Here is a 26297-nt window from a genome sequence, read left to right as displayed (position 1 = left end):
TAAACCCAGGTTTCCTCATGTTTTCCTTCACCGTTGGTCAGTGATATCTAAATAATTTTCTTGTAAGTTTTGTTAAATATGTTTATTATGTGACTATATTGTTCTGTGTAGATAGTATACAACAATGTGGTAACTAATATCAAGTGTCAACTACTTAAATGTACTCAATTACACCACCATCTCACCATTTCGAGAATTTTGTTTCACCTTCTAATGTATAATCTTAGAACCCGAAATTAAATTAGGCAAATTACTTACATAACACGTTGTGGCGCTTTTGATGTGAGCAAAGCGTATGGAAACACATTTGTACACAATTTTTTTGTTACTGACTAAGCGTATCAGAATTGAAACACCCTTTCATAGTTTTGCTTTTGATGATTTTAAGAGGTGGATGATAAATAAAACTGTTTAGAATACGGAAAATAATATAATATATTGAGTTATACTTTTACATATACTTACAACAGCTTTGCCGCCAAAATACAACAGAGAGAAAAAAGTGTTGCCAACTTAAAAATAACAATTATTGGACAACTTTATAAAATAAAGGTAGCATTCTTAATTACCAACAGCCTTAACCAGTATTACCTTTTTGTACTAAAAACCTTGCGCTTGGCTGCAACGTGTACATCTAATCTAATCTAATCAACCATTGAAACTATCGCAAATATCTTCATCTACGCAAATTCAATTTTGGTTCTGGTCTCATAAAAAGAAAATATCATTAGACAAATACCATAAAACTATGTTTTATTAGACCTTACAGTACAACGACATCACCATTTTAGTACTCGAACTGGGTGCTCATAAAACGGTTTGTCTAGGCGCAAAACAAATGAATCTCTATTAAGGAGCTGATAGAGGCGAATTGAATTTGATCAATATAAGCAAGGCAGGCGACGACAACATTTTACAAGAGTAAACAGTCACCGCAACAATATTTGTCGCCTTTGTTTACGTCCATTAAATTGATTCGTATATAGTTTGCTTTTTAATATATTTTTTAGATAATTTCGTTTCTATTACAAACCCAACAAGTAAGCTAAGTAAAGAGAACATTCAACTTTGTTAGACACAACTGCAATACAAATAAACAATTTAGTAATTATTCAAATGCCGCTATGTGGACGCAGTTTATGATCTCTGTCGTTTCATTAGCGTTCATTATTTTGACACCAATGCAATAAAGCTGGCTCGCGATGTGATGTGGTGCGGCGGCGGCTCCGAGGCTCAGTATCATCTCCGCCGGCGCTGGCAGCCCGACATGTCCCGCCGGGCCCGCGAGGTCGCCCAGAGGCTGATACTCCCCGCAGCCTCTAAGTAACGCACCCCGTCGCGCACCCTCCGGGATGGGACCGAATGTAAATATAAACCACCGATCATATTTACTCGGGCCGCAATGGCTCCACAGACAAAAGGACTATTTCTCCTTTTATTGTTTTGCGCACTCGGCGGGAGCAGCGGGGACGGTGAGTAAATATTATTCCTTTAGTTTAAATGCTTTTATTTCTATATTGAGATGCATGACTACGCATATAATTTAGCGAAATAAAGTTGTTAGCACCTCATCACGATACAGAGTAGATCCAAAAATAAATGCGAGTAAAAACTTGTAAGTGTTAGTGATGGTAAGATCAGGGGCATGGTCCTCTGGGGACTCGAAGTTATTGAAGGGGCGGTCAACTGGATTAGGTCAGAGTTATCGACATCGCATTTGTTAGAGTATCCGACGTCAGCAACTATGCGTGCGTCTCTTGGGGCCGCTGCTTGTATTACGTCGATAAAGAATTGTAATGTATCTTTTTTTCAGATGAGACGGAATATTTCGACGTTTTATCTCTGGTTAGGGACAGCGACGAGCTCCCTGAGGGGATCACTCGCGCCCCGGGGCGGTGCCAGTCCCCCCTAGAGAACTACTCCGACTACACAGCCTTCGCCCTCAATGAAAATGCCACCATGCACCGACTGGCCGCGGGGATGTTCTACAACACGTTCCCCGAAGATTTCTCCATAATGGCTGTAGTTCGACTGCCAGGTACTAAAGACATTCTATTTAAATGTTTTCTCCTGAAAGACAAGCACTTTTTCCTTCACCTATCTAAACGCCTCTCGGGTACACTCTGAATAGCATAAACACCTTTTTTTCTGAGATTTTCCGGCTTGCCGACTATTAAGAGGGTCTAAACGGCCACATTACAAAGGCACTTCAAATCGTACAACAATACACAACAGTGTAATAAGCAAAAAGGATTTGCTTTACTTGGAATTTGTGTCCTCATTTTAGGAGAAAGAATTTGTTTCGTAATTTGTCTAATTATCAGAATTTATAAATATTACTAAAAATAATTACTGTTTACTCTAAGATAATCCAGGTGTAATATATTTATAAACACATATTCAAGTAAAACCGTTAAAATATTTGGAATACATTTTTTTTAAGGCTACGCTTCTATAACCTTTGCTACGCTAAGCTAAGACGCGCTACAGCGTAGCAAACACTGTGCTACGAAACTACAATTCGCACTCAATTTCTCTTCACTAATAAAATTCTTATAATACAGAATATAACTTCTTTTACTACAACATTATATTTTTAAAACAGGAACGGAACAGAACCCGCTATTCATCCTGTACTCGGATGCTGGTGACGAACAGTTGCAGCTGGTGGTCGGTAACTTGATAGAACTGTACTACGAGGACACGAGAGGAGATCCACCGGACCATGAACTCCTCACGTATAGAGTCGATATTGCTGATGGAAGGTACGTAGCCTAGACCATTTATTTTTTTGACGGACGAAAATCATCCAATAACTTCTCCCGCCTTGGGTGAGGCGGGAGGGAGTGTTAGACTCTTACTGACTAAAAACCACTCCGTTCCTTCTCCTGCTTTGAGCCGGAGCCCGGGTAACCTTTTACGTTGTCCGCAGCTCCGGATAGCCTAGACCTACTTAATATGTATGTTAATGTTAGATGGACAATGGTAATCTTAGTAGATTTTAATAGTTGTGAGAACGTGACAGACAATATTCATGCGAATCAATTTATAGGTCATAAGTGTAATTGTCCCGGAGCTGCAAACTGCCTAGCGAGTTATCGGGGCCCCGGCTCGAAAAGCAGGAGTAGGAACGGCGTGGTTTTAGTCAGTAAGAAACTGACACTCACTCTTGCCTCGCCCAAGGCGGGAGAAATCACTGTTTGATTTTCGCCCTCAAAAAAAAACATGTAATTGTATTTTAATATCTAAAGAAGTTTTGGCAGTTTATATTTCTAGTTGATGGATAGTTAAGATTACGTAAAACTACTACGTGTAGGAAATATTGTTTATTTATTAGTCCATTGAAATGTTACAATTTGAGGGCCGAATTATGCATTTTTTAGAGGACGCAATTTTATTTTTTGATCATGTAGGGGGGTCAATAGAAGCTTAACTTGAAGTTTGTGGGGTCGCCACCCTTGTCCCTCGGCCGCCATCTTGGAAAAAGGGATGGAAACACTTTTTTTGCTATATCTCGGAAACTATGCATCGTAATAAAATTTTTAAAATCATACTTTGTAGAAATTTATTTTGCCTACAAATATGTTTCATAACTTTTTGCCCTAAATTAACAATTAAAGAAGTTATAAGTAAAAAAGTGAAATTTTGTTAATAAAACTTTCTCTTTTGCTCTATAACTTTTTTTACATTTTATAAATAAATGGCTTCAGACCAATCTTGTAGAATATTTTTCGAGAAAAATTTTTCCCTACAACTGTTTTCAATTTCATTCATTAGAAACTCAGTTACAGCGCTCCGAAGTTAACCGGGTTCGTCAAATTAGTCCAGTCAAATAAGCTTAGATTAGGTAAGAATCTCGGAATGCGAGATAACTAGCTGTAATTTTGTAAATACTTGTATATTGACACCCTAAAACTTATCTCAAAACCATGGTATATATGGTAGGGTGTAAGCAACTCTTAAAATTCAGGGTCAAAGGTCCCAAAAATCGTTCTTTTGCGGTTTTTTTGGAAATATCTCATTTCCTATGGGTTTTTGGTATTTGTATTCATTATTAATATTGTAGAATACAAAATTCTCTACAACTTTTGTCTAAATTTTTTTTTGACATGGTGAACCGTTGTCGGCTTAGAGGGCGGAGAACGCACGGTCAATTTTCCACTTTGGAAGCGTCTATCTTTCAAACAATTGAATTTGACGAAAAATGGTTTTAGAAACCATAACGTCTTTTTTAATCCCACCCAAAACATAAATGTGAAAGGATGCCAAGTTCGATAATATTGGAATGCTTCGCCTATAAAAGAAGTGAGATCTAAATAAGTACCAAGTTCCATACACAGACCTCAGTTAAAAATGATATAACAAGTTGGCAAGTTTTCACACACTTTGTTATAAACCTACTAAACGCAATGAGTCAAGTATATAATTTTCTATTAAAACTTGCCAAGTTATATCATTTTTAACTGAGGTCTGTGTATGGAACTTGGTACTTATTTAGATCTCACTTCTTTTATAGGCGAAGCATTCCAATATTATCGAACTTGGCATCCTTTCACATTTATGTTTTGGGTGGGATTTCATTTATTTTTGTAAGGTTTATTTTCTTTTTTTCTTATTTTACTTTACTTTGACTAAATACAAACCTTCGTAACGAATTTTAGGTCGGTACGACCATTGGAAGATATAGATAATTTTTTTGTTTTAGTTCCTTAGGGGTATGAATTTACACCTTCATTATTTTTAAAACCGACTCACACTTGGCCATTTTCAGATTTTTTCCTTTACCTTGACCTAAAGATACCTCCATGCCAAATTTCAAGTCAATACGACTATTGGAAGTGGTCTAGGTTTTTGATGAGTGAGTCAGTCAGTGAGTGTATAGTAAAAATAGCGATTTTCTGACGTCAATATCTCAAAATCTACAATAGGTACATTAATGAAATTTTGTATTTTAGATAAGTAAGTAGATCTCGATAGATACTAGAAATTTCATATGCGTAGATAAAATAGATTTTGAGTTATAGGTGGGTCGAACTTGGCCCGAAATGGTTCGTGTAATATAACCCACGGCCGGTGTGTCGGTTTTTTTGCTCGAACTTGGCGGACACACTGCCGTGTGTCTAGATGTCCTATCCATAACCAACCATCACGGATAGGTTAGCTGAAAAAAAAAATGTCTGATGTGATGCAGTGACCGTGCGTTCTCCGCCCTCTAACTCGACAACGGTTCACCATGTAAAAAAAAAATTAGACAAAAGTTGTAGAGAATTTTGTATTCTACAATATTGATAATGAATACAAATACCAAAAACCCATAGGAAATGAGATATTTCCAAAAAAACCGCAAAAGAACGATTTTTGGGACCTTTGACCCTGAATTTTAAGAGTTGCTTACACCCTACCATATATACCATGGTTTTGAGACAAGTTTTAGGGTGTCAATATACAAGTATTTACAAAATTACAGCTGGTCATCTCGCATTCCGAGATTCTTACCTAATTTAAGCTTATTTGACTGGACTAATTTGACGAACCCGGTTAACTTCGGAGCGCTGTAACTGAGTTTCTAATGAATGAAATTGAAAACAGTTGTAGGGAAAAAATTTTCTCGAAAAATATTCTACAAGATTGGTCTGAAGCCATTTATTTATAAAATGTAAAAAATAAGTTATAGAGCAAAAGAGAAAAATTTATTAACAAAATTTCACTTTTTTACTTATAACTTCTTTAATTGTTAATTTAGGGCAAAAAGTTATTAAACATATTTGTAGGCAAAATAATTTTCTACAAATTATGATTTTAAAAAATTTATTACGATGCATAGTTTCCGAGATATAGCAAAAAAGTGTTTCCATCCCTTTTTCCAAGATGGCGGCCGAGGGACAAGGGTGGCGACCCCACAAACTTCAAGTTAAGCTTCTATTGACCCCCCCTACATGATCAAAAAATAAAATTGCGTCCTCTAAAAAATGTAAAGCTCATGTAACATTTCAATGGACTATATGTCTAGTCTAGGATGTAAGGGGTGGGTCAAACAATTTATAAGGGATGTTGATGTACCATTTTTCTTTCTTTCTTACTTTCATTAATCACCAGGCTTGCTCAATGCGGGTTGGCGATTTCAAATTTATAATAAAAAATATAAGCCCAGATTTCCTCACAACGTTTTCCTTCACAGTTTTGTCAGTGATGTCTAAATAATCTTCGTAAGTACATATATCTCTTTAAGAAACAAAGTTCGCGGCGTGCGTTAGTTATTACCAAACAAGTTCTTGATTTTAAAAATAAGGAATAGAAACCAAAAATACTATGAATACGGACAACAAAAAAGATTGAATAAAAACAAACCCGGAGACATTCGTAATCGTAATTACGATCACAAAAGTATTTCAATCGGTCCAAAGTTCAAGTAACAAGTCGGGTAAAAAGTTATTCATTTCCTTTTGTATAAGGGCCACCGAAAACTTTGTATTAATCTGTCTAATGAAAAATAACTTCAGCTAATGTTAACCTGGAGTATTAGAAAGTTTGTAAAGGTTTAACTTATCAAAAACAATTGAGATCTAAATACATGTAGTATTAATTTTTAATAACACCCTTTATGTACTAGAGCCTAATGGACCTCATTAAAATAACTTTTATTAACTTGCTGGCCCGGCAAACGTTGTACTGCATCAAACATTTTTTCGTACCTTTTAAACCACTGGGACTTCCACAAATAATATATAAGACCAAAATTTGTCAAATTGATCCAGCCGTTCTCGAGTTTTAACGAGACTAACGAACGGCAATTGATTTCTGCATATAGAGATTATTTATTCATGTGATGCACTGGTAACTAATCTTGGCTCCCTGCAACTATAGTACCTACATTAAAATTCTGAAAGCTCTAGACGACTTGGGAAATATTCCTTAGAACTTTGAGCGATGGAACCATGCTTTACGGTATCGATATAAAATCATCGACATAAAATCGATCGATTTAAAAACTTATTCTGTCCATCTACTTTCCATCGATCCGCAGAAAGGTAATCCCTAGCACTAGACTACCGAGTGAACCGACTATGTCAAGCAATGTAAGTGGCGAAATGAATGGCTCCATCTAAAATGTATGACGCGCACACTCCCGCCATTTACACGACCCCTGGTCAGCCCATTAACGTGTTCGCGCCATGAATCCGAAACATACAAGTCTAAAGGACATTAATGACGTAATTATTAGTAAATAAAACATGTCCGAATGTAGTTAGATGGGTTTTTGTGACGGTAGAGGAAACATTTGTCAGCCCCCACTCTTTCCGCGTGTGTAGTAAAAGACTAAGGGATTTGGCAGCAGCGTTTTCTGATAAACCTGATTCTTTCAGTCAGACAGAGAATATACATTTATTTATTTATTTAGGAAACATAACAGTTTATTTATTAAGTCACAATAGTTAAGAGGGCCCACTCCACCATCAATGAACAGCCCAATGAATCCTGTTCAAGTTATTAGCATGTAGAAATGAGGGCCACAGTCTACACAAGCTGCACATTGATAGTGAAATGATTTTTTGTTCCATTAATACGATTGCTCCTCCTTATTTAGTGAAGATATGTTTTTTTAGAGTTGGAGTCGCGCGCTCTATAATTGATATTAAACTGGGTGCTTGAAGGCTTAAACTGTCTATCAAGTGTGGAGGATTTGACAAACCCCTTTTTTCTGAGGTCCCTAGTCTAGAAGTAGATGCTCAAGCATAGTTGATAATGATTGATAAAGATATGTCCACGACAGGGTTGACAACCAAATGTGGCGAATAGGGACAGAATGTACTTAACACCCCTAATTCGTAAAGTGCAGTCAACCGCATGCTGGGGCTATCAATTTGATTTTGAGAGCCTTTACCCATAATATTAATGACTTTAGCCAATGTCTTATAATTTGATTGGCTGGATCAAGGACTAGACCACCTAAGTAGAGAACTAGAGTACTTTTAAATGCGCGTAATGAAGAGATGATTGTATATGGATGGGTAAATTACGCTTTCGATATTTCTAATGCTAGGCTTTACCTGGCTTCGCTGGGTTGATGTCCCAAACATTTTTCTTACATATTGCTGAATCCTTTTTCTTTTTGTGGGCGAAATATTATCTAATGAAAAACCACCCTGTTCCTTCTCCTGCTTTTCGAGCCGGAGCCCCAATAAACCCGCTAGATAGTTCGCAGATGGCCGAATCCTATACTGCTAATAATGAAACCAAAAATGATGAATACATGATTAATGCACGATTGAGTATTAAGTACCGCGGTAGTTAGGTGACACCTAATACTGGAGATGTTCGCAAAATTTAAAGAGTTTACGCATGTCCATTCTTTTTAACGATTCTTTAGTACGAGTACCCAAATGTGGAGTAAAAGGTTCTTCTCTTCAGGTGGCATCGCATTGCTGTCAGTATTAAGGGCGACTCAGCAACTCTATTGGTGGACTGTGAACTGAAGGAGACACTGCGGTTGAATCGTCAACCTGGTAGCACGTTCAACCTCGCCGGAGCCTTAGTTGTGGGTTCCCAGATCACTCCCGACCAGTATTATGAGGTAAGTAGACCAATAAAACGATTACTACATAGAAAAACTCTTACATTTTACGAATTAAAACAACATCAGAAATTAAAAATTGAATAGAATGACCGCATGGTTGGTGTAGTGGTTATATAACTGGCTGCCTTGCAACATGCCGTGAGCAAGGCTCGGAACCGGTTTAAAAAATACCGGTTAATACCGGTTTATATCGGTTTTCCTCCGAACTTTTCTTAAGAACGTGAACATTAAAGAACTTTATTTTAACCTAAATTAACCGGTTTATTCGACGAGGGGCATGTCGGTACACGCGTTGAAATATTATTATTGAAATAAGCTGAACAGCGCGCGGCGTTTCTTTGATGTGCGTCGTATTAACCGGTTTTTATTGCTCTAAACCGGTTAATCCGAAAAAACCTTTATGAAAATACTGTTCCAAATACCGGTTTAAAAAAACCGGTTTCGCGAACGAAACCCAATGTAAAGGTTTTGCGTACAAGTACATAATAACGGTTTGAAAATTTAACCGGTATCCGAGCCTTGGTCGTGAGTTCAATTCTCGTGTCATGTGCATATGAAATTTTATGTTTGTAATTGCACCCACTACATAGGAAAACCCTAGTGCGGGGCCACGTATTTAGTGAGAAAACACAATCAGTCCCTATTAATTCTATAAATTAATAAAATGCAAAAGTAAGTTAAGTCTTTTAAATAAATTGAATTTGACTAGTTGTCAAATACTACTATAATCCCAATTTTTCAATCTTTAACGTCAATTTATTACGAAGAAAAACACAAAAAAAAAAAACAATAAGACTGACGTTCCATTTAATGGCATTAAATACTTTTTACATTTTATAAAGAGCGACTTACTTAAACTAATTCTTTAGATAAACTTTTATTTCTTCACAAAAATCACAGTTTAGTCGCTCCCTGGAGTGCTTTACATTAATTAACATGAAATAACTTCATTTATTTAAAATGGACTAAGGCGATTTTTCTTTCGATTCGATTGACACAATTAGCGAACGTAATAAAGTGTCCCTACTTATTAATTAAGAGAGAGTAGTCTTAATAATAAATCACTGCTTAACTTTACGCACTTGAAAAAATAATTAATTGATGCGTCTGAAGTTAAAACGTTCGCTATCGGGTCTAAAAAACGTAATACTCCTACTGGACACTAACTAACTAGACTGCTTGGCCTATTATGATAAATTCCTATAGAAATAGATCAAAACTGAACGCTACGTTCCTGTTTTTCTTTTTTTGTATAAGCCGGTAAACGGATCGGACGGATCATCATCATGCAAGCAATCGCCGCCAACACAGGTCACCCGAAACACCAGGGGCGTTAAAAGTACGTTTCCAGCCTTTTGGGGGTTAGGAATTTAACGGTTTTTGAGAAATCGGAGGTTAAAAAGATTGGAAAGGGAGGTAATTGGGCCTCCGGCAACCTCACTCACACATCGAAATACAACGCAAGCGTTGTTTCACGCTGATTTTCTGCGAGACCGTGGTAATACTCCGGACGAGCCGGCCCATGCGTGCTGAAGCATGGCTCTCCCACACTAAATAACGTTTCGCTAGAGACTTAAAAGGAAACCATACTGATGAACCTAGTTATTAATATAAATCTTTATCTTACTAGGGTGAAATCGAGTTACTTCAGTTCGCAACCAAACCAGATGCGGCCTACGACATGTGCATATCAACAGCTCCGGACTGTGAAGGAGGCGCTGGTCTTCCATACATTCCACCACAAGTATCAGCAACACAAATTGAACCAGAAATTAAACCCATTCTCTATGTGGAACCACCACCACAGCCTACTGAACGAACGTTGACAGATGATGTTGTACGAAGGAGATACGGCGTCTATACTGACAGGTTTGACAGGAATGACTCGGATAATCCATGGCCTACTAGAGAAGTGACCACACCAGAACCCCCACCCTCGTGGCAAATCTCCAATTCGTTCCCAATCGCAAACCAATTCTCAGCCACGGATTCAGGTATCAAATTCATACATGTTACTTTTATTCAAATATCTTTGAGAGTACTAGTTTCTGTTTTTAAAAGCTCAACCATTTGTTTCAGATGAAAACAGCATTTTCGGTAGTTTCACGGACGATAATGCGTACCTGCCCCCGTCGCCGTCGCAGACTCCTTTTGAAAACGAACCTGTTGAACCCATTGAACCCGTGGACTCTCTAGATCAGACGACTCAAAGAGTAAGTCAAATATAATCAGCCAAATACAATTAAAACTGTTATTTAAAATAAATTGAAACGTGAATTTGTGGACGAACCAAACAAGCTTACTTCGGAAATTGAGAGATAACGCAAATAGGTTTGTCTTGTCAATTTTAATGAACGACGCATTTATGTGGCGCGTACAAAAATTTTTTCGTATTATTTCGACGGCGCACCTTAACATTATAAGGGTTTTTAATGGAATTATCATGTTTTTATGACATGTGACATGATTACCGTAACGTATCTGGTTCCAGTCTAAACGAGGGGACGATGATGAAGCGGATGGGTCTGCGACAACCCTAGCCGTGACGGAGACAACATACAGCCCTATGACGACTACAGAAGATTCAGATTGGCTCACACATCCACCGGAAGTTTACGAAGTGAGATAACATACAGCTTTCATATTTGTTTTAAATGTTACATTGGTACACTGGTACGAAAATGTTTTTACGTTTTCGGTGAATACAATTTTAACAGCTGAGTAAACGTAATACGATTTCATTTTGCAAATGTCTAACATTCTGTGTTCTAGGGCAATTCCACAACAAATTACGATTCATCAGAGACTTACTACGACTACGGCAGTTCTGGTACTTACATGGGTCCTCGAGGATACCCCGGTCCACCAGGGCCGCAAGGTCCAAGAGGTCCTAAAGGGGAGCCTGGCAAACCAGGCTTTGAAGGTTCACAAGGATTTCCAGGCCCGCCTGGCAATGTCTTTGTAATCCCTGTAAGTAATTTATTGGTTTCAGTATTTACAGTGAAATGTTGTTGAATCGAGGCGCTTAACGCCATCTATTGTGTACCACGTGTACTCGTCAATGTCAATGTATCCTGTGACATTGCTGATGCTAAAGTTTCTATGAAATCTGGTCTCACCTTCCAATAGCTTCTAGCAGCAATCGTAGTCCGTTCAGAGTCATTCTTTATTAAACTTGGTAGTTTTATCAGTAGCCAAATAATGCTATTTTTACGTCATAATTGCATTTGTGCTTTATATGTAGTGTATAATCATATATCATATTATTTTCAGTTACAACAATCAGGAACTGACAAAGGTCCTGATGCTCAATCGGAGGCTCTTCGACAAATGTTTTCACAACACATGGTACGTCATCTCAAAATAAAATACTAAAATAAATCACGCATCAAATCTATCGATATTTATAACAACTATTATAATTTATAGGCTGCAATGCGAGGAGCTGAAGGTCCAATGGGTCTTACTGGCCCACCAGGTCCGGAAGGTGACATAGGTCCTGAAGGCCCTAAAGGAGAACAGGGAGAGCAAGGGGAACCCGTAAGTTTGCATATAAATTTTTGACAACTAACTGTTATTATACCATTTTAGAACCTCCTTTTATTTTAAACATCATGTTGCCAGGGTCAACCAGGCCCACGAGGTCTACAAGGCCCACCTGGTAGATTAGGACGACGAGGCCACGCAGGAAGGGATGGAGAAAGGGGATCGCCAGGAGCTCCAGGAACGAAAGGCGAACAAGGCTACCCGGGCCAGCCCGGTATGCCTGGTGATAAAGGAGAACGTGGAACTGCAGGCTTGCAAGGCGAAGCAGGTGCACCAGGTCAAGATGGACCACCGGGAGATGACGGCCCTCCTGGACCACCAGGAATTCCTGGAGAACTGGTAATTAAAACATCTATTTTAAACTAACAATACTTTTAATATTTTTTGAGAACCAAATAATTATAGTCCTTTTTTTTGTTCAGGGACCCCGAGGCTTCATGGGACCAAGAGGTTTTCCAGGTCTTATAGGCTACCCAGGTATACCTGGTCTCGAAGGACCTCACGGAACAAAAGGTGCTACAGGTCAACCAGGGGCCCCAGGTCCACCGGGACAGCCTGGAACGATTGGTTCACCAGGGTCACCCGGGCCACAAGGACCTACTGGAGCTCCAGGGATTCAGGTACCTGTTTTATAATTAATTTTAACTACAAAATTCGACTAGTTTCTTAGAATATGTATTTAACGTTTTGTGTACTTTGCAGGGTCCTCAAGGAAAGCCAGGTATTTCAGGATTACCCGGCCCAGAAGGGTCTCCAGGTACTCCAGGCAACCCAGGGCAACAAGGAGCACCAGGCGACGTAGGCCCACAAGGTCCTCAGGTTGGTACCCAAATTATTCCTATTATAAATGTTGTGTTCATCGTTAAAATATGCAATATCCATAATGTACCATGATACTTTGCAGGGTATGCTCGGGTTTCCTGGTAGTCGAGGATTGAAAGGAGATGAAGGGCCACGTGGCCTACCTGGCGACAAAGGAGACAAGGGAATTAGAGGTACCTATCAATCTTTCATTCGATTTAGGTGCTAAAGATGGTGACATGGATTTTTATTCTAAATCTTATGTTGATTATTATTTTAGGCATCGAAGGAGAAAAAGGAGATATGGGACCAAAAGGAGAACGAGGGCTAGCGGGAGAACCTGGTCCTCCTGGAATCGAAGGTCCTGAAGGGCAAAAGGTACTACATACATCTTTTTTAACCTACAAAGCAAAGGACTTTGCAAAATATTACCGGTCGACCAACCAAATGAGTGGATAATATGGTTTACATATTTTTAGGGTGTGGAAGGACCACGAGGTGAAACGGGGCCTATTGGACCAGCTGGTGAGAAGGGCGCGACTGGTGCTCAAGGACCTCAAGGATACCCCGGCAGTCAAGGTGAAAAAGGAGATAAAGGAGCGTCTGGAAGGAGAGGCAGACGGGGTACCAAGGGATTAATGGTAATTTCCTACTACTTTCCTGAAAATTTTAAATGCATGAAATAAAGTTACTTACGTTACTTAATTAGTTCTGAATTTTTTTCTAACTGTTGGACTTTGATCACAGGGTTTAGCTGGACAACAAGGAGATCGGGGTGAAACTGGACCAAGGGTGAGTATCAATATTAAGATTAGATTAAATTTCAGCCATGATCGTCCCACTGCAGGGCAAAGGCCTCAATATTAAACTAAATATTTTTTTATAAATTATCTAAACATGAATTCTCCATTAACTTGTTCATTCCAGGGCTATAGAGGTCCTCGTGGCCGTCGAGGTTCAGATGGACCTCCAGGACCCAAAGGAGATACAGGTCAACCAGGTCCTCCGGGAGCAACAGGCGAGAGAGGACCACAAGGGTTAGAAGGCGTACGCGGTTTCCCTGGTGCTATGGGTCCCCCTGGACCTGACGGAAAAGCTGGCTTGCCAGGTCCACCAGGAGAACGAGGACCGACGGTTAGTAACATAAATGAATGACACTAGTGGGAGCTATAACACGCGTAAGCACTACATAAATAAATATGTTTTACTGTTCAATAGGGTGAACCGGGTGCGACAGGATTAACAGGACCCTCAGGTCCTGTTGGCCCACAAGGACCAAACGGTGAGCCTGGGCCGCCAGGGCCACCTGGTGCTTCAGGTATACCAGGGACACCTGGTGACGTTGGCACTCCAGGAGAAGTTGGGAAAGAAGGTCCACCAGGACCGCCTGGCCCCGAAGGAAAGCCAGGACCAGTTGGATCGCCAGGCCCACCTGGAAACAACGGTGAACCTGGATTACCAGGCGCAATTGTGAGTATGAAACAGAATTAATTAATATGCCTCAGCCTTGTAAAAAAAGTTAACTCTGTATGCATGTTAAACACATATTCTTAATGGTTAACGATAAAATGTTACAGGGGATACCAGGGGCTAAAGGTGACTTAGGGCCACCCGGTCCCCCAGGTATTAGAGGAGATAAAGGCGAACCTGGTGAAACTGGTAACGAAGGACCACAAGGACCACAGGGCCGTGAAGGCCCCCGAGGATCACCAGGACCAGGTGGACAAAAAGGCGAAATTGGCGAACCAGGCCCAGTAGGTCAGTAACCACTTCACATTACGAAGGTTTTTACAAATTAATTTAATACTTTACTAGTAATCTACTGTAGTGCTTATGTTGAAATATTGCTCTTTAGGACCAATCGGTCGTGATGGATTACCTGGACCAAGAGGCTTAACTGGAGTCCCAGGTCCAGTAGGACCCCCTGGTGAAGATGGAGACAAAGGAGAAGCTGGTCCACCAGGAGAAAAAGGTTTCAAAGGAGCTATGGGAGAAGCTGTACGTATTAAAGCAAAATAACTTAATTTTATCATACTTATGAAGTGTAGATGAACTTCAACAACTTGTTTTCTTTTAAAGGGACCACCGGGTTCACCTGGCATACAAGGGCTTCGAGGAGAGGCAGGGCCAGTTGGTTTGCCAGGTGATAAAGGCCCACCTGGAGACGCAGGCCCTCCTGGTCAACCTGGGACAGATGGCGTTCGTGGCCCTACCGGACCTCCTGGGCCAGCTGGACTTCAAGGAGTCAAAGGACAACAAGGATCTAAAGGAGATATGGGTGACCCTGGAGCTTTAGGTATGAATTTAGTTAATATAATTTCAGGATATTTGTAGAGGAATAAAGATGACTCTCTATTGAAAAATAAATTGTTTTATATTTTTTTTACAGGAGCTACTGGTCCAGCTGGTCCCGCCGGCCCACCTGGACGTAGAGGAGCAAAGGGTGTACAAGGAGAACCTGGGCCCCGTGGTGCTGAAGGACAACAAGGAGACATTGGAAGCCCTGGACCACCAGGAGCTCCTGGTGTGCAAGGCCCTGAAGGAAAATTGGTAAGATAAAATATAGAATAAAGATTTTAGATCGTTAATAAAAATTATAAAACTTAAGTTAATGTTACAAATTATCTGTACAGGGACCTAGAGGCCCAGTAGGACCAAAAGGTGACGATGGCTTACCTGGATTACAAGGAGAAACAGGGCCAAAGGGACCACCAGGACCTGAGGGTCCCAAAGGAAACACTGGACCAGCTGGTTTCCCTGGTGAACGTGGAGAAACAGGACCACAAGGCATCAAGGGTGAGCCGGGTTCAGATGGACCTGAGGGAAGCACTGGGCCACCGGGAGCACCAGGCCCAGTTGGACCACCAGGAAAACCCGGAGAAACTGGCATGCCTGGCAATCCGGTAAAGTATACCTTTTAAAATACAGTTTATATTTATACTGAAAGTAAAATGCTCAATGTACTAATAATCTTATGCCAATTTTGTAGGGTTCAGAAGGACCAGCGGGTACTCAAGGGAACCCTGGATTAACTGGAGAAAAAGGTGATATGGGCCCGAAAGGGGTTCCTGGTGAACAAGGACCTAATGGACCCCCTGGACCACCAGGGCCAGAAGGACAACGAGGTCTAAGAGGACTACCGGGTCCCATTGTGAGTATCAATAAATAGGAATGAAAAGTACACTCGAAATAATTGCCTACAAGTTACAGACATTAGTAAAAGTTACAAAAACAATTTTGTTATTTATTTACAGGGTGAAAATGGCGCTCCAGGTATAATGGGACCTGCTGGCCCTCCAGGCAAGGCTGGCCCTCCAGGTAATCAAGGCATACGAGGCGAAAAGGGCAACAGAGGTCCAAAGGGTCATATTGGAGATACTGGACCGATGGGACTGAAAGGCGACCAAGGCGAGGTTGGCAAACAAGGCTTACCCGGTCCAATGGGACCTGCAGGCCCCAAAGGCGACATGGTAATTAAAACTATAATAAAAACCTAATCTAGTGAAGTACATAATATATTCAAGACATTCTGTATATTAACGTTTGTTTTCCAGGGCCCTATCGGACCTCCTGGACCAAAAGGTGACACTGGGCCAGTGGGACCTCCTGGTCCTGAAGGTCAACTTGGACCAAAAGGCTCTACTGGACCAGAAGGAAGACCAGGTACTCCTGGACCACCAGGAACCCCTGGACCTCCGGGTCCACCAGCTCCTGCGCCACAAATACCAGCTGAACTATTCTCATCATACACTAGACGACGTCGAAGCGTAGAAATGCAATCTATGGAGTCCGTTACTGAAGATAATTTTGAAGAAGGTAAGTTAATCACACCCCTTCTCTCGACTCTCCCTTTGAGGACCAACCTAAATACTTTGTTGCATAATTTTAAAGATAATGCGGGTGTGGTAAGCCCTATGTGGTAAATCAATGAGATTCAAGCACTTACCTATAATAAAACTCTTCACAGAGGAAGACATAGAATGGGTGAAAGAAATCATGACCGGAGTTTTGTCTGCTCGCGGTGCACTGGAAGCAGCAAGACGACCGCGAGGGACCAGGAGTTATCCAGCACTGTCTTGTCGTGATCTCAGAACTTCTCACGTCAATCTGACTGATGGTAAGAACAAGAACAAAACCTTGCAATGTTATACAAACAAACATAGATGCTGCGATGATTAAGTTCGTTCTGAAATCTGTCTCCGAACTCCGAACATATCGCTCAAAAGTTGGTCACCCACACCACCGAGCAACTGTTTTAACAGCTAACATAGAGATTAGACCTTCACGCTTTTGGGGGCTCCGGAGCAGGTCTTAATAGAGAAGGGTGGTTTTAGTGAGGTATAAATCCCACGCTCCCTAGTATTTCTCCCCTCAAAGCTAAGCGCCATTTGAAGGTTTCCCCCGTAGTCAATAAAAGGACTTTACGCTTCATCGTCGATAATTACGTTTATTGTGGTAATTTTAGATTAACGATAGCTCTTATTTAATCAATTTGCTTTGTACCTCTTCCACAGGCTACTACTGGATAGACGCTCGCGGAGGAGCAAGCAGCGGACGACCGATCAAAGTATACTGCAAGGGCCACAGCACCTGCATATACCCGGATGAAAGAGAACCAGCCGTCTTTACCACTGATCCTACTGCACACAAGTTCTCGCAATCTGAGAATGGCTACAGGGTAAATATCTTCCTACCTATTTACATAGAAACTTTATAGAAGCCGACCGGCAACGCATTTATGCCTCCTCTAGTGTACATGGACGGCGCTGATCGCTTATCATCAGATGATACGTCTGCTCGTTTGCCTCCTATACCATAAAAAATTGTAATTTAATATAGTGGAATTTTCGTTTTTATAATTTTACTTCAACTAAGTAATTTTTTTTCTGGTTGATTTCTACTATTAAAAAATGTGGTCTTACATTTTTCAGCTTACATACGAGGGTGAAGGATCTGGTGCCATACAACTTCGTTTCTTGAGGTTATTGTCAAATGGAGCGAGGCAGAACTTCACGTACTCCTGCGTCAACACTCAGGCGCCTCTACAAAGGTAACATTCTTATTTTATTAGTAAAATATAGTCAATCAAGTTATTTGCTAGATAAGTAAACAATAAAACACGCAGATAATAATGCTAATCTTTATTCTTATATACATACCAAATTATTGGATTGAGTGTACTTCATTAGAGGTCCATCCATGCAAACAAGTAAATAGATTAATATGTATATTAATATGCTTACTTTATACTGTTTCAGATCCGACATTCCCAGTGATTTGACGAGACAGAACAGCTTGAAACTTTTCGGTTACAATTCCGTGGAATTCCGTGAACCGCTATTGATCAAAGATGACTGCAAGGTGACTATTTTATTATTTTGTAATAATTATTTTTAATAATTCTTCCTACCACCTTTTTTATCTTACTTCCGTAATAAATAGGTACTTAATTATCTCGGACTATTTTCTATGATAACGTCATATTTGTTCATTACTTTTTGTATATATGCTACAACGGCTTGTAACACATTCCGCACTAGAGCAACATTGTCCCATTTGCATAGTTCACAGTTCATAAACAATTTCTGTTTAACTTTACAGGAGGGTACGGGCGAAATAGTGCTTGAAATAAAGACATCACGTACTGACAGACTGCCAATCAGCGACTTCCAGCCTCTATCGTTCGTAGACGCTGAACACCAGTTCACGTTCACTCCTGGACCAGTCTGCTTCACATGACACTTGAATTTCAACTCTAACACACGTGTAAATAAGGATAGTTTAAACATTATGTACTTAAGAGAGAACCTTTGTAAATATTGTAAATAAATGTTGTGACGACCTTTACTTGCATTCAATATTATTTACTACTAAACAAAAACTAGTACTCTGTGAATTTTGTTTCGCCTTGAAAATTTTTCAGCGCATTTCTTTTTCTTACATAAGAAACTTCTCCTAACAATAATAAACCCAACATAAACATAATTAACGAGATTGATTCAGCCTTTCTCGAGATTTGCGCTTCATTTTTATATTATAGATTTTTTCAGTGTTGATAAGTTGCGTTTGGCCACCAACCCGCTTTCTGCCAGAATTAAGACTATAACGAGATTAATAACGCAATTTAGTATAAGAAACAAAACTAATTAAATCACGATAGTATACTATAAAATACTCAGGAAGACATACTACAAACTTTATTAAAAAAAAAAAAACAACAACGAAAAGTTTCTGAAAGTCGTATTTATTGTTATGATTATGATGAACGTAGTGTAATCTATTTACTTCAAAATTAAGTTAAACTTACAAAATAATATATTGACACAAATCAACAGTGTAACATTTTCATAACTATCTATTCTAATATAACCTGTAAACGTAAGATGTTCCACTTTCATTAAATAATAATAAAACGAAAATAAAATATCTAGCATTCGATTCCGCATACCCCAAATCGAATGCCAAATAATTGAATTATAATTTAGCAATGACTGTTAAAATCCCGTATCTGCTGTACCTCTGCCTACCCCTTTAGGGATAAACCGGCGTGACGATACGATGTAAAAATCCGTGTGTGTCATGATGGCGGGTGTACCTAATTCTTAATATATCATTGTACAGGTGAAGGTACACAATTTTTCAAGTGAGACACGTAAAGGTACATAGAATGTACCAAATCACTGTAATAAATTTAGGCAAATCTGGAAAATACACCCGCCATCGCACACGTACATAAAAATCCTTATTATCATCAATTATTTTGCATTCGATTTGGCGTAGTACACCCCTATCTATGTACCTCAATTATACAAAACTAGAACTGACAATCAGATTAGCCAAATAGATTCTACATAGCCAGTATATGGACATTTTATAATATAATAAATAGCTGTTTAATATTATGAACAAAAGTACCATTTCCTAGTTCAGCCATATAGTGTTTCGAAGATAGACCACAAAGTTATACAATATTTTGTAGTACTTTAATAACTTTCACGAGCTTTATGTTTTATTTTTATATACATACGGCACAATAAGCTATGCAAAACTAGTATAAACTGACCGTCCAATGTGCGGAAAGATGGAACAAAGCAAGACCATGATAAACTGGTTTTGAATAGCTTGATGTCCATGTTAACTCCATACTAATAACTTGCAGAGCACCACACGCGATTATATACATACTTCTTTGGCTTCCTCGACATTCACGCATTATACAAAAAATAATAACTCTGCACTTAAACACTTCAGTCGTATTTAGCAAAATAAATTTAAATTAGCCATTATTTACTGATTATAATGCTACTTCAGGCCTTCCTGTATGTGATTGGGCTTCAACCGTCTCTGTTATAGGTGGCTCATCAACATCCATAGGTTCTGGTGGATCCAGTTCAGGACTGATAGGAGTACTACCAACAATGTCTTTTTGTAATTCTTCAGGTGCATTAGGCGCTTCAATTTGTAATGAATCTGTACTGATATCATCTCTGTTCTCTTTTCTACTATCTCCATCTTTAAGATTTTCATTTTCTGCTGCACTAAGTTTATCCCCACTATTCTCTGTTTCACACTCTATCACAGGCAATTCACTAGCTGGATTTTCTTCCAGGTTAGCAACTTCATTTCCCACAACTGTTTCGTCAATCGAAATGAGATCATCTTTAAGATTAATGCAAGTATTGCTAGGAGAAAGTGTGTCTACTTGAGTAGAGGGTGTGTCCACATCTTCACAGGGTATCTCAATATCTACAGCAAGTGTGTGTTCTGGCTTCTTATTTTCGCCACTTTCGTTATCTGAGGACGCAAGAAGATTATCTTCAACGGATTTAGAACATTCTACATTCATTTCATTTGTAGGGTTCATGTCAGTGTCTTCCAAAACGAGTTCAACTTCTTTAGTTTGAACTTCAGTTTTATTATTTTGTTGAATGTTTAGATTTTTAGATGGCACACTATCCACTTTATCAGCTTCACTCTCTGAATAGCTCGAATTTTCAATACTAATTACGTCACTTAGTTCTTTACTGTCATTATCAGAGTCGAATGAGTCTGAAATAGCTATTAGACTATCAGAATCTGAAGATTCCTGTGTGGACGAATCTTCATTACTTTTACGCAACTTTTGTAACAAGTGAAGCTCATCTACATCTGACTCTAAATCTAAATCTTTACTATTTTCACTACTTACTGAAAATGTTTCAGCATTCTGAATGTCCTTGTCTGTATTTTTACTTTTTACCAAAGCCTCAGAGTCTTCTTTATCGCCTTTAACTTCCGTTTCTTTAACAGTTTCTTCTGTTGGACTGGTGTTGGGTTCTTGTAATGGTTGATTCTCTTTTCCCTCACTAGGCCCTTTGGATATCTCCTCTATTAATCGTTTCAATCGTTCCTTTCTTTTACCTTTGTTCTCTAAAGAAATACTCTCATCGTCATCGTTAGCATCTTCGTCTTCTTCACTCTCAACTGGTGATTCTTCAGCTTCCTTATCACCAATTTCTTCAGCTTCCAATTTCATTTGGTTCTGTCGGTCAGCAAACCTGGAATACACAAAACATTTGATATGGTCGTCTTTTTATATAAGAACAATTTCAAGCCATCATGTGTTAAATAGACAGAGAATTATGCATCCGTCTTTAGCTAATTTGAAATTTAAAACCTTAAGATGTCTTTGAATCCCTTTTATATGTTATACTTTTTAATTTATTTAAGATCTTCAACAGAGAATACACATACAAAATAAAAGTGCAAAAAACAGAAATCTTATGTTTCTCCAGTTATAGTTTATACAAAATAAATAAAATCACACTTACTTATTAAATATTTCAGTCTCTTTACTGGATGCAAGCTTCCTGTTCACTTCAAGTTGTTGCCTTAGCTGCTCATTATTTTCCGCCGGGTCTCCTACATCCAATGTTAGTCTTGAAGCTGCTAGTCGCCATTCGTTTTCTTGTCTACGCCTTTGTAGTTTCTTTCCACATCTTGTGAACAAGTCTCGAGCTGTAACAGTTGGTAATGAATTAATGTACTTGTTAACACGAGTGCAAAAAGCCTGCTTTTCCGCGATGGAGTAGCGCGGCCAGTACTTATATTTTATTTATGGGGGCGGATCGCCGCCATCGCTTCGTGAGTCTTCATCGCTACCCTAACAAGCGACGATGTGCTGTAGTATTTTGTTTATTTTATTGTAAATAACCTCAATATATTTCATGTGCAAGAATCCCTGAGTCTCATTGAAGAGAACTACTTCACAGTAATTTAGCTAGATGATCATAATATATGATATGATAATGAATTATAACAAGGGCAACATTGTGTCCCCTACAGTCGGTGTTGAATAAGTAGCTAACATTTTTTCAATGTGATTGCGATAAGATTTTTAAAAACTAGTATGAGTCAACTTTATGTTTTAACTGATATCATCAGTACAGGATATGAAAAAAAAAATGCTAATACTATTTTACAAAGCTGACTATCATAACAATATATTTTTATCTCAAGCATTTATGTTAATTAAATAACATCCTTTTCTGCCATTGGCCTATAGAAGAATTGTCATAGTGTCTATGTATTTCAATTTAATGTTGTGCTATCCTCCATATCTCCTGTAAGTTGCAATAATAAAAGTCCTTACCTTCTTCCATAATCTGTGCCTCATTCCAACACAGTTTATCTTCATCATTTGCCTCTCTAACACATCGGAGCACATCATGGAAGTCTGGGAACGGCAGTGGAGTGCCAATAGGTACCTTTTTGTTTACCCACTTTTCCAGTCGTTTAGCCGGTCCCGCCGGTTGGCCTGGTCGCGATTCCACTGTAATACGGGGCTCAGAAGGCATTTTTGTGTTTGTCAATTGACAGAATTTCGCGTAAACTCGTACCATTCTTTCTTTATACCTAGAAATTAAGAATAAACTTTAATCATTGAGATTCGAAAATAATAACAAATATAAATATCTTTAAGCACTCCCTTTATCCCCATCCACATATTTTTAACATAGTCGTGGCTGGCTCGAATAAACCAACCAATCAGAGCGCTGAACCAGCTCTAGTTTCAATTACTTTCAACATCAACATATTTTTATAGATATACTGATCATTTGATATGCTGATAATGATGTTTATAAGCACATTTACAATCACAATTAAATAATAAATATTCTAGAGAACCTACAAACAAGTAACAAATAATTCAAGGTAATATAAAGTACCTTTCAGTTAACAAATATACTGAGTCATCTTCATCATCAAAGTCAACCTCATGTTCTTCCAATTTCTGAATAGCTCTGTGCAGTTTCTTTATAGTCTTCTCTAATTTACGTATCTGCCTTTGACGTTTTGAATCAAATTCATTATCATCTCCAAACTGAAATTTATCTGATTCTGGAAAAAACAAAATGGCTATTATAAACACTTGTTTATTACTCTTTTTAAACTACCTTAAAGGTAGTTTTACCTTATCAAACACCATTAAAAATAACTTTACAAACTGCCTCTACAAAGAAGCCAATGTGAAACAACGCTTGTGTTGTGAGAGTGAGGTCCCTGATTCCCCAACAACCCTTGAATGCCTAACCCTCAAAAGGGCCAGCAACACACTTGTAACGCCACTGGTGTTTCGGATGTCCATGGATGTCGGCGATTGCTTAACATCAGGCGATCTGTTTGTTTGTTTACCGGCTTATACAATCTATATATTAATACGTGAAGCAAAAATTTTGTAACTGTTTTTACGAAAATTGCGCGGACGTAGGAGCATAACATTTGGTACACTTATAGTTTATGTGTAGGAGAATTGCGGAACGTTAATATTTTTCAAAAATAATGCTTACATAAAATCAATAAATAAAACATTACACACACTACCATGCATAGTATCGTATTTGACAAAACGTCAAAATTGACAGACATTGCGATGATATTCTCACGTCTCATATGAAAAGAGGTTTCTAATTGAAGGAGGTTTGGTTATTCATGATGCGCCGGAATATATTAATTTGAATTTTACAAAACTAATAGCAATTCGTTAAATACAAATTATCCTTGAACGTATGTTAAGTGGTATTGTAAATTAAATCGTATATGGTCGAATTTCGACCACTAGGCGACCACTAGTACAATAAAAAGATCAATGTGAAAGTTTTAAGTAAAAGTCACAGCTTTCTTTTTTATATTAACCCACAAAATACTTAATCCAATCAGAATCATAACATATGGATCATATTACAATAATATAAGTAGAGAGCTTTACTTTTGGCAATTATAATAGTCACATTTCACAAAATAAATAAATATAGCATAGTTACCTTCAGGTACTGTCTCCAAAGCCACTACTTGTGGTTGTGCTTTAGCTCTTTTTCTCTCCATATTTAGTTCATCAACAACATCTTTTATAAACAAATACATCTTCTCAGGGCTGGCCTTCATTGCAACTACTTTACTTCTCACCATGTCAATGAACTCCTCGGATTCCGTGTAGTCTTTCGGAACTTGTCTGTAATAGCCTTTGATTTTCTTCTCTACTATTTTATTCATGTCTTCAGAATCTTCTAATTGGAAACAGACATCAATGAAGTTCTGGTATACAGGATGGAATTCACCCTGGACTCCAGTACTGGGCTCTTCACCGGTTTTTTCTCTTGATCCTGACTCATTTGATACTTTGGAGGAATCATCTTTTTTACTAGTTTCTGTTACAACACTAACTTCAGTTATATCATCATTACCATCTTCATCTACACCCTTTTTGTTTAATTCTAGAACTTCCGCTGCAGGTATTTCAATTTCAATTTCTACAGTTTTTCTGCTTTCATCTTCTTCTTTAGGATATTCCAATCTCTTTCTACTGTTTGGAGATTTAGGAATGGTAGATTCTTCTTCACTTCCACTGAGTGATCCGTTCTTGTCTGTTACAGCTTTGATAGGGCTGTCATCAATGGTGATAGCCAATTCTGTACCAATTTCTGCAGCCCTTTTATTTGTCACAGGTTTAATAGGACTATCATCTATTGTTATTTCAATCATCTTAGGACCTTCTGGCTCTTTGTTATTCTCTTCTTCTAATGTAGAAGCTTCTTGTTCTTCTGGTCTTAAATACCATGCAGGACCTGGGGTAGCCGGTTTACTGGCAGAGCCTTCATCATCATCTAATTCAACTGTAGGGACTACATTGATTGGTTTTGTGTTGGTTATGTTTCTATTGCATTTCATATAAATTACTGGTTTATGGGCAGGCTTAGGAGTTCTCTTGACAGTTATACTAGGTGGTAAATTGATTGGTTTACTTTGTTGATGTATATTATTCAATACTGCAGGAGCAATATTCGCAATTTTTATTGGATTCTGTTTAAATAATGTCATTTTGTTAGGTTGAGCGTTTTGGATTTTAACAGTTTTAGGTAGAAAAATTGATTTTGAAATCATTGTTTGTACAGGTATACCGTTGGGTTTATTTTTGTTTGCAAATGGATTGGTTATCATATTTGGAACTCTGGTTATGGTTGTTTTTTTCTTCGCTAAAGGGGTTGCTGGTTTCAACACTACTGATGATTTTGATGTTACAATTTCTTTTGGAGAAAATACTTTTTGTGATTTTCCTTTGGAAATAGTTACTCCCTCTGTCGCAGATAACACTTTTAAAATAGGATCATTTTTTGATGAGGACCCAGATCTCCCAGGTCCTGAAATTACTTTTAATTTCGTACTAGAAGGCTTTATTGTGACATCATTAAAATTGTACCTTGGTATGCACACCATTGCATCTGGCTTTGGTCTACTCTGAAACAAAATTTGTTACTTCATCAATACAGAACACTGATGGTATATTTAAGAAGTTGGAATAACCACAAGAGCGTAATTAAACATGTATCTAAGACAGAAAACATTAGATTAAATTTGATACCTTTTTCGGAGCCGGTTCAGTGTCATCGTCCGAAGACCCTAATTCTATCACATCTTCACTTGCCATCATGCTTCAGTTATTGTACATCCAAAGAGGTTTCAACATTCAACATCACAACACATAACATTAAGATAGAAATCTGTCCGTATACTAAATTAATAGTTTAAAAGTGGTTTCCAGTTCAAATAATAAATAGTTTTTAGCGACACCCAACACATCAGAATGAAAACGAAAAACATTTGACATTATTTTTGGGGGCTGCCATCATTGACGCTTGATTGAAATATTTTGCAGCAATAGTTGCCATATCTAAGTTACATCCAAATAATTAAGTGTTTGTCTTCAACAAATTAAAATATTTAAAATCTATATAATCCGCTTTATTATATTATATGTACTATTCCGATATCTACTTTTCTAAAAATAAAATATTTATACTTTTAAAAATTATTTATGATCATAAACACATGGATTTCG

General features: G+C 38.3%; 2 protein-coding genes across 2 annotated transcripts; one reads left to right on the top strand and one right to left on the bottom strand.

Annotated features, from left to right (window-relative positions):
- Positions 1-1217: 1217 nt before the first annotated feature.
- LOC118262955 (collagen alpha-1(I) chain) lies at positions 1218-18769 on the top strand. Its single transcript, XM_050697529.1, has 32 exons — positions 1218-1472; positions 1814-2038; positions 2606-2765; positions 8410-8572; positions 10206-10569; positions 10655-10788; positions 11067-11195; positions 11348-11545; positions 11849-11923; positions 12005-12115; positions 12200-12460; positions 12544-12741; positions 12824-12940; positions 13026-13116; positions 13203-13300; positions 13402-13563; positions 13670-13714; positions 13850-14056; positions 14141-14392; positions 14500-14680; positions 14778-14920; positions 15002-15218; positions 15312-15472; positions 15556-15825; positions 15912-16073; positions 16177-16392; positions 16477-16738; positions 16890-17039; positions 17437-17600; positions 17854-17972; positions 18181-18283; positions 18524-18769. Exons 1-32 carry the CDS (start codon positions 1403-1405, stop codon positions 18659-18661), a joined length of 5346 nt encoding a protein of 1781 aa, XP_050553486.1. The 5' UTR covers positions 1218-1402; the 3' UTR covers positions 18662-18769.
- A 376-nt stretch (positions 18770-19145) lies between these two features.
- LOC118262969 (daxx-like protein) lies at positions 19146-26100 on the bottom strand. The gene is made up of 6 exons (XM_035574687.2): positions 25821-26100; positions 24226-25696; positions 23131-23302; positions 22554-22816; positions 21733-21919; positions 19146-21459 (listed from the first exon to the last, which is right to left on the bottom strand). Exons 1-6 carry the CDS (start codon positions 25887-25889, stop codon positions 20217-20219), a joined length of 3405 nt encoding a protein of 1134 aa, XP_035430580.2. The 5' UTR covers positions 25890-26100; the 3' UTR covers positions 19146-20216.
- Between the last annotated feature and the right edge of the window lie 197 nt (positions 26101-26297).

The sequence above is a fragment of the Spodoptera frugiperda genome, chromosome 12 (genome assembly GCF_023101765.2).
Source record: "Spodoptera frugiperda isolate SF20-4 chromosome 12, AGI-APGP_CSIRO_Sfru_2.0, whole genome shotgun sequence".
Lineage (NCBI taxonomy): Eukaryota > Metazoa > Arthropoda > Insecta > Lepidoptera > Noctuidae > Spodoptera > Spodoptera frugiperda.
The sequence above is the reverse complement of the archived record's forward strand: the minus strand, read 5'-3'. Positions and strand labels throughout refer to the sequence as shown.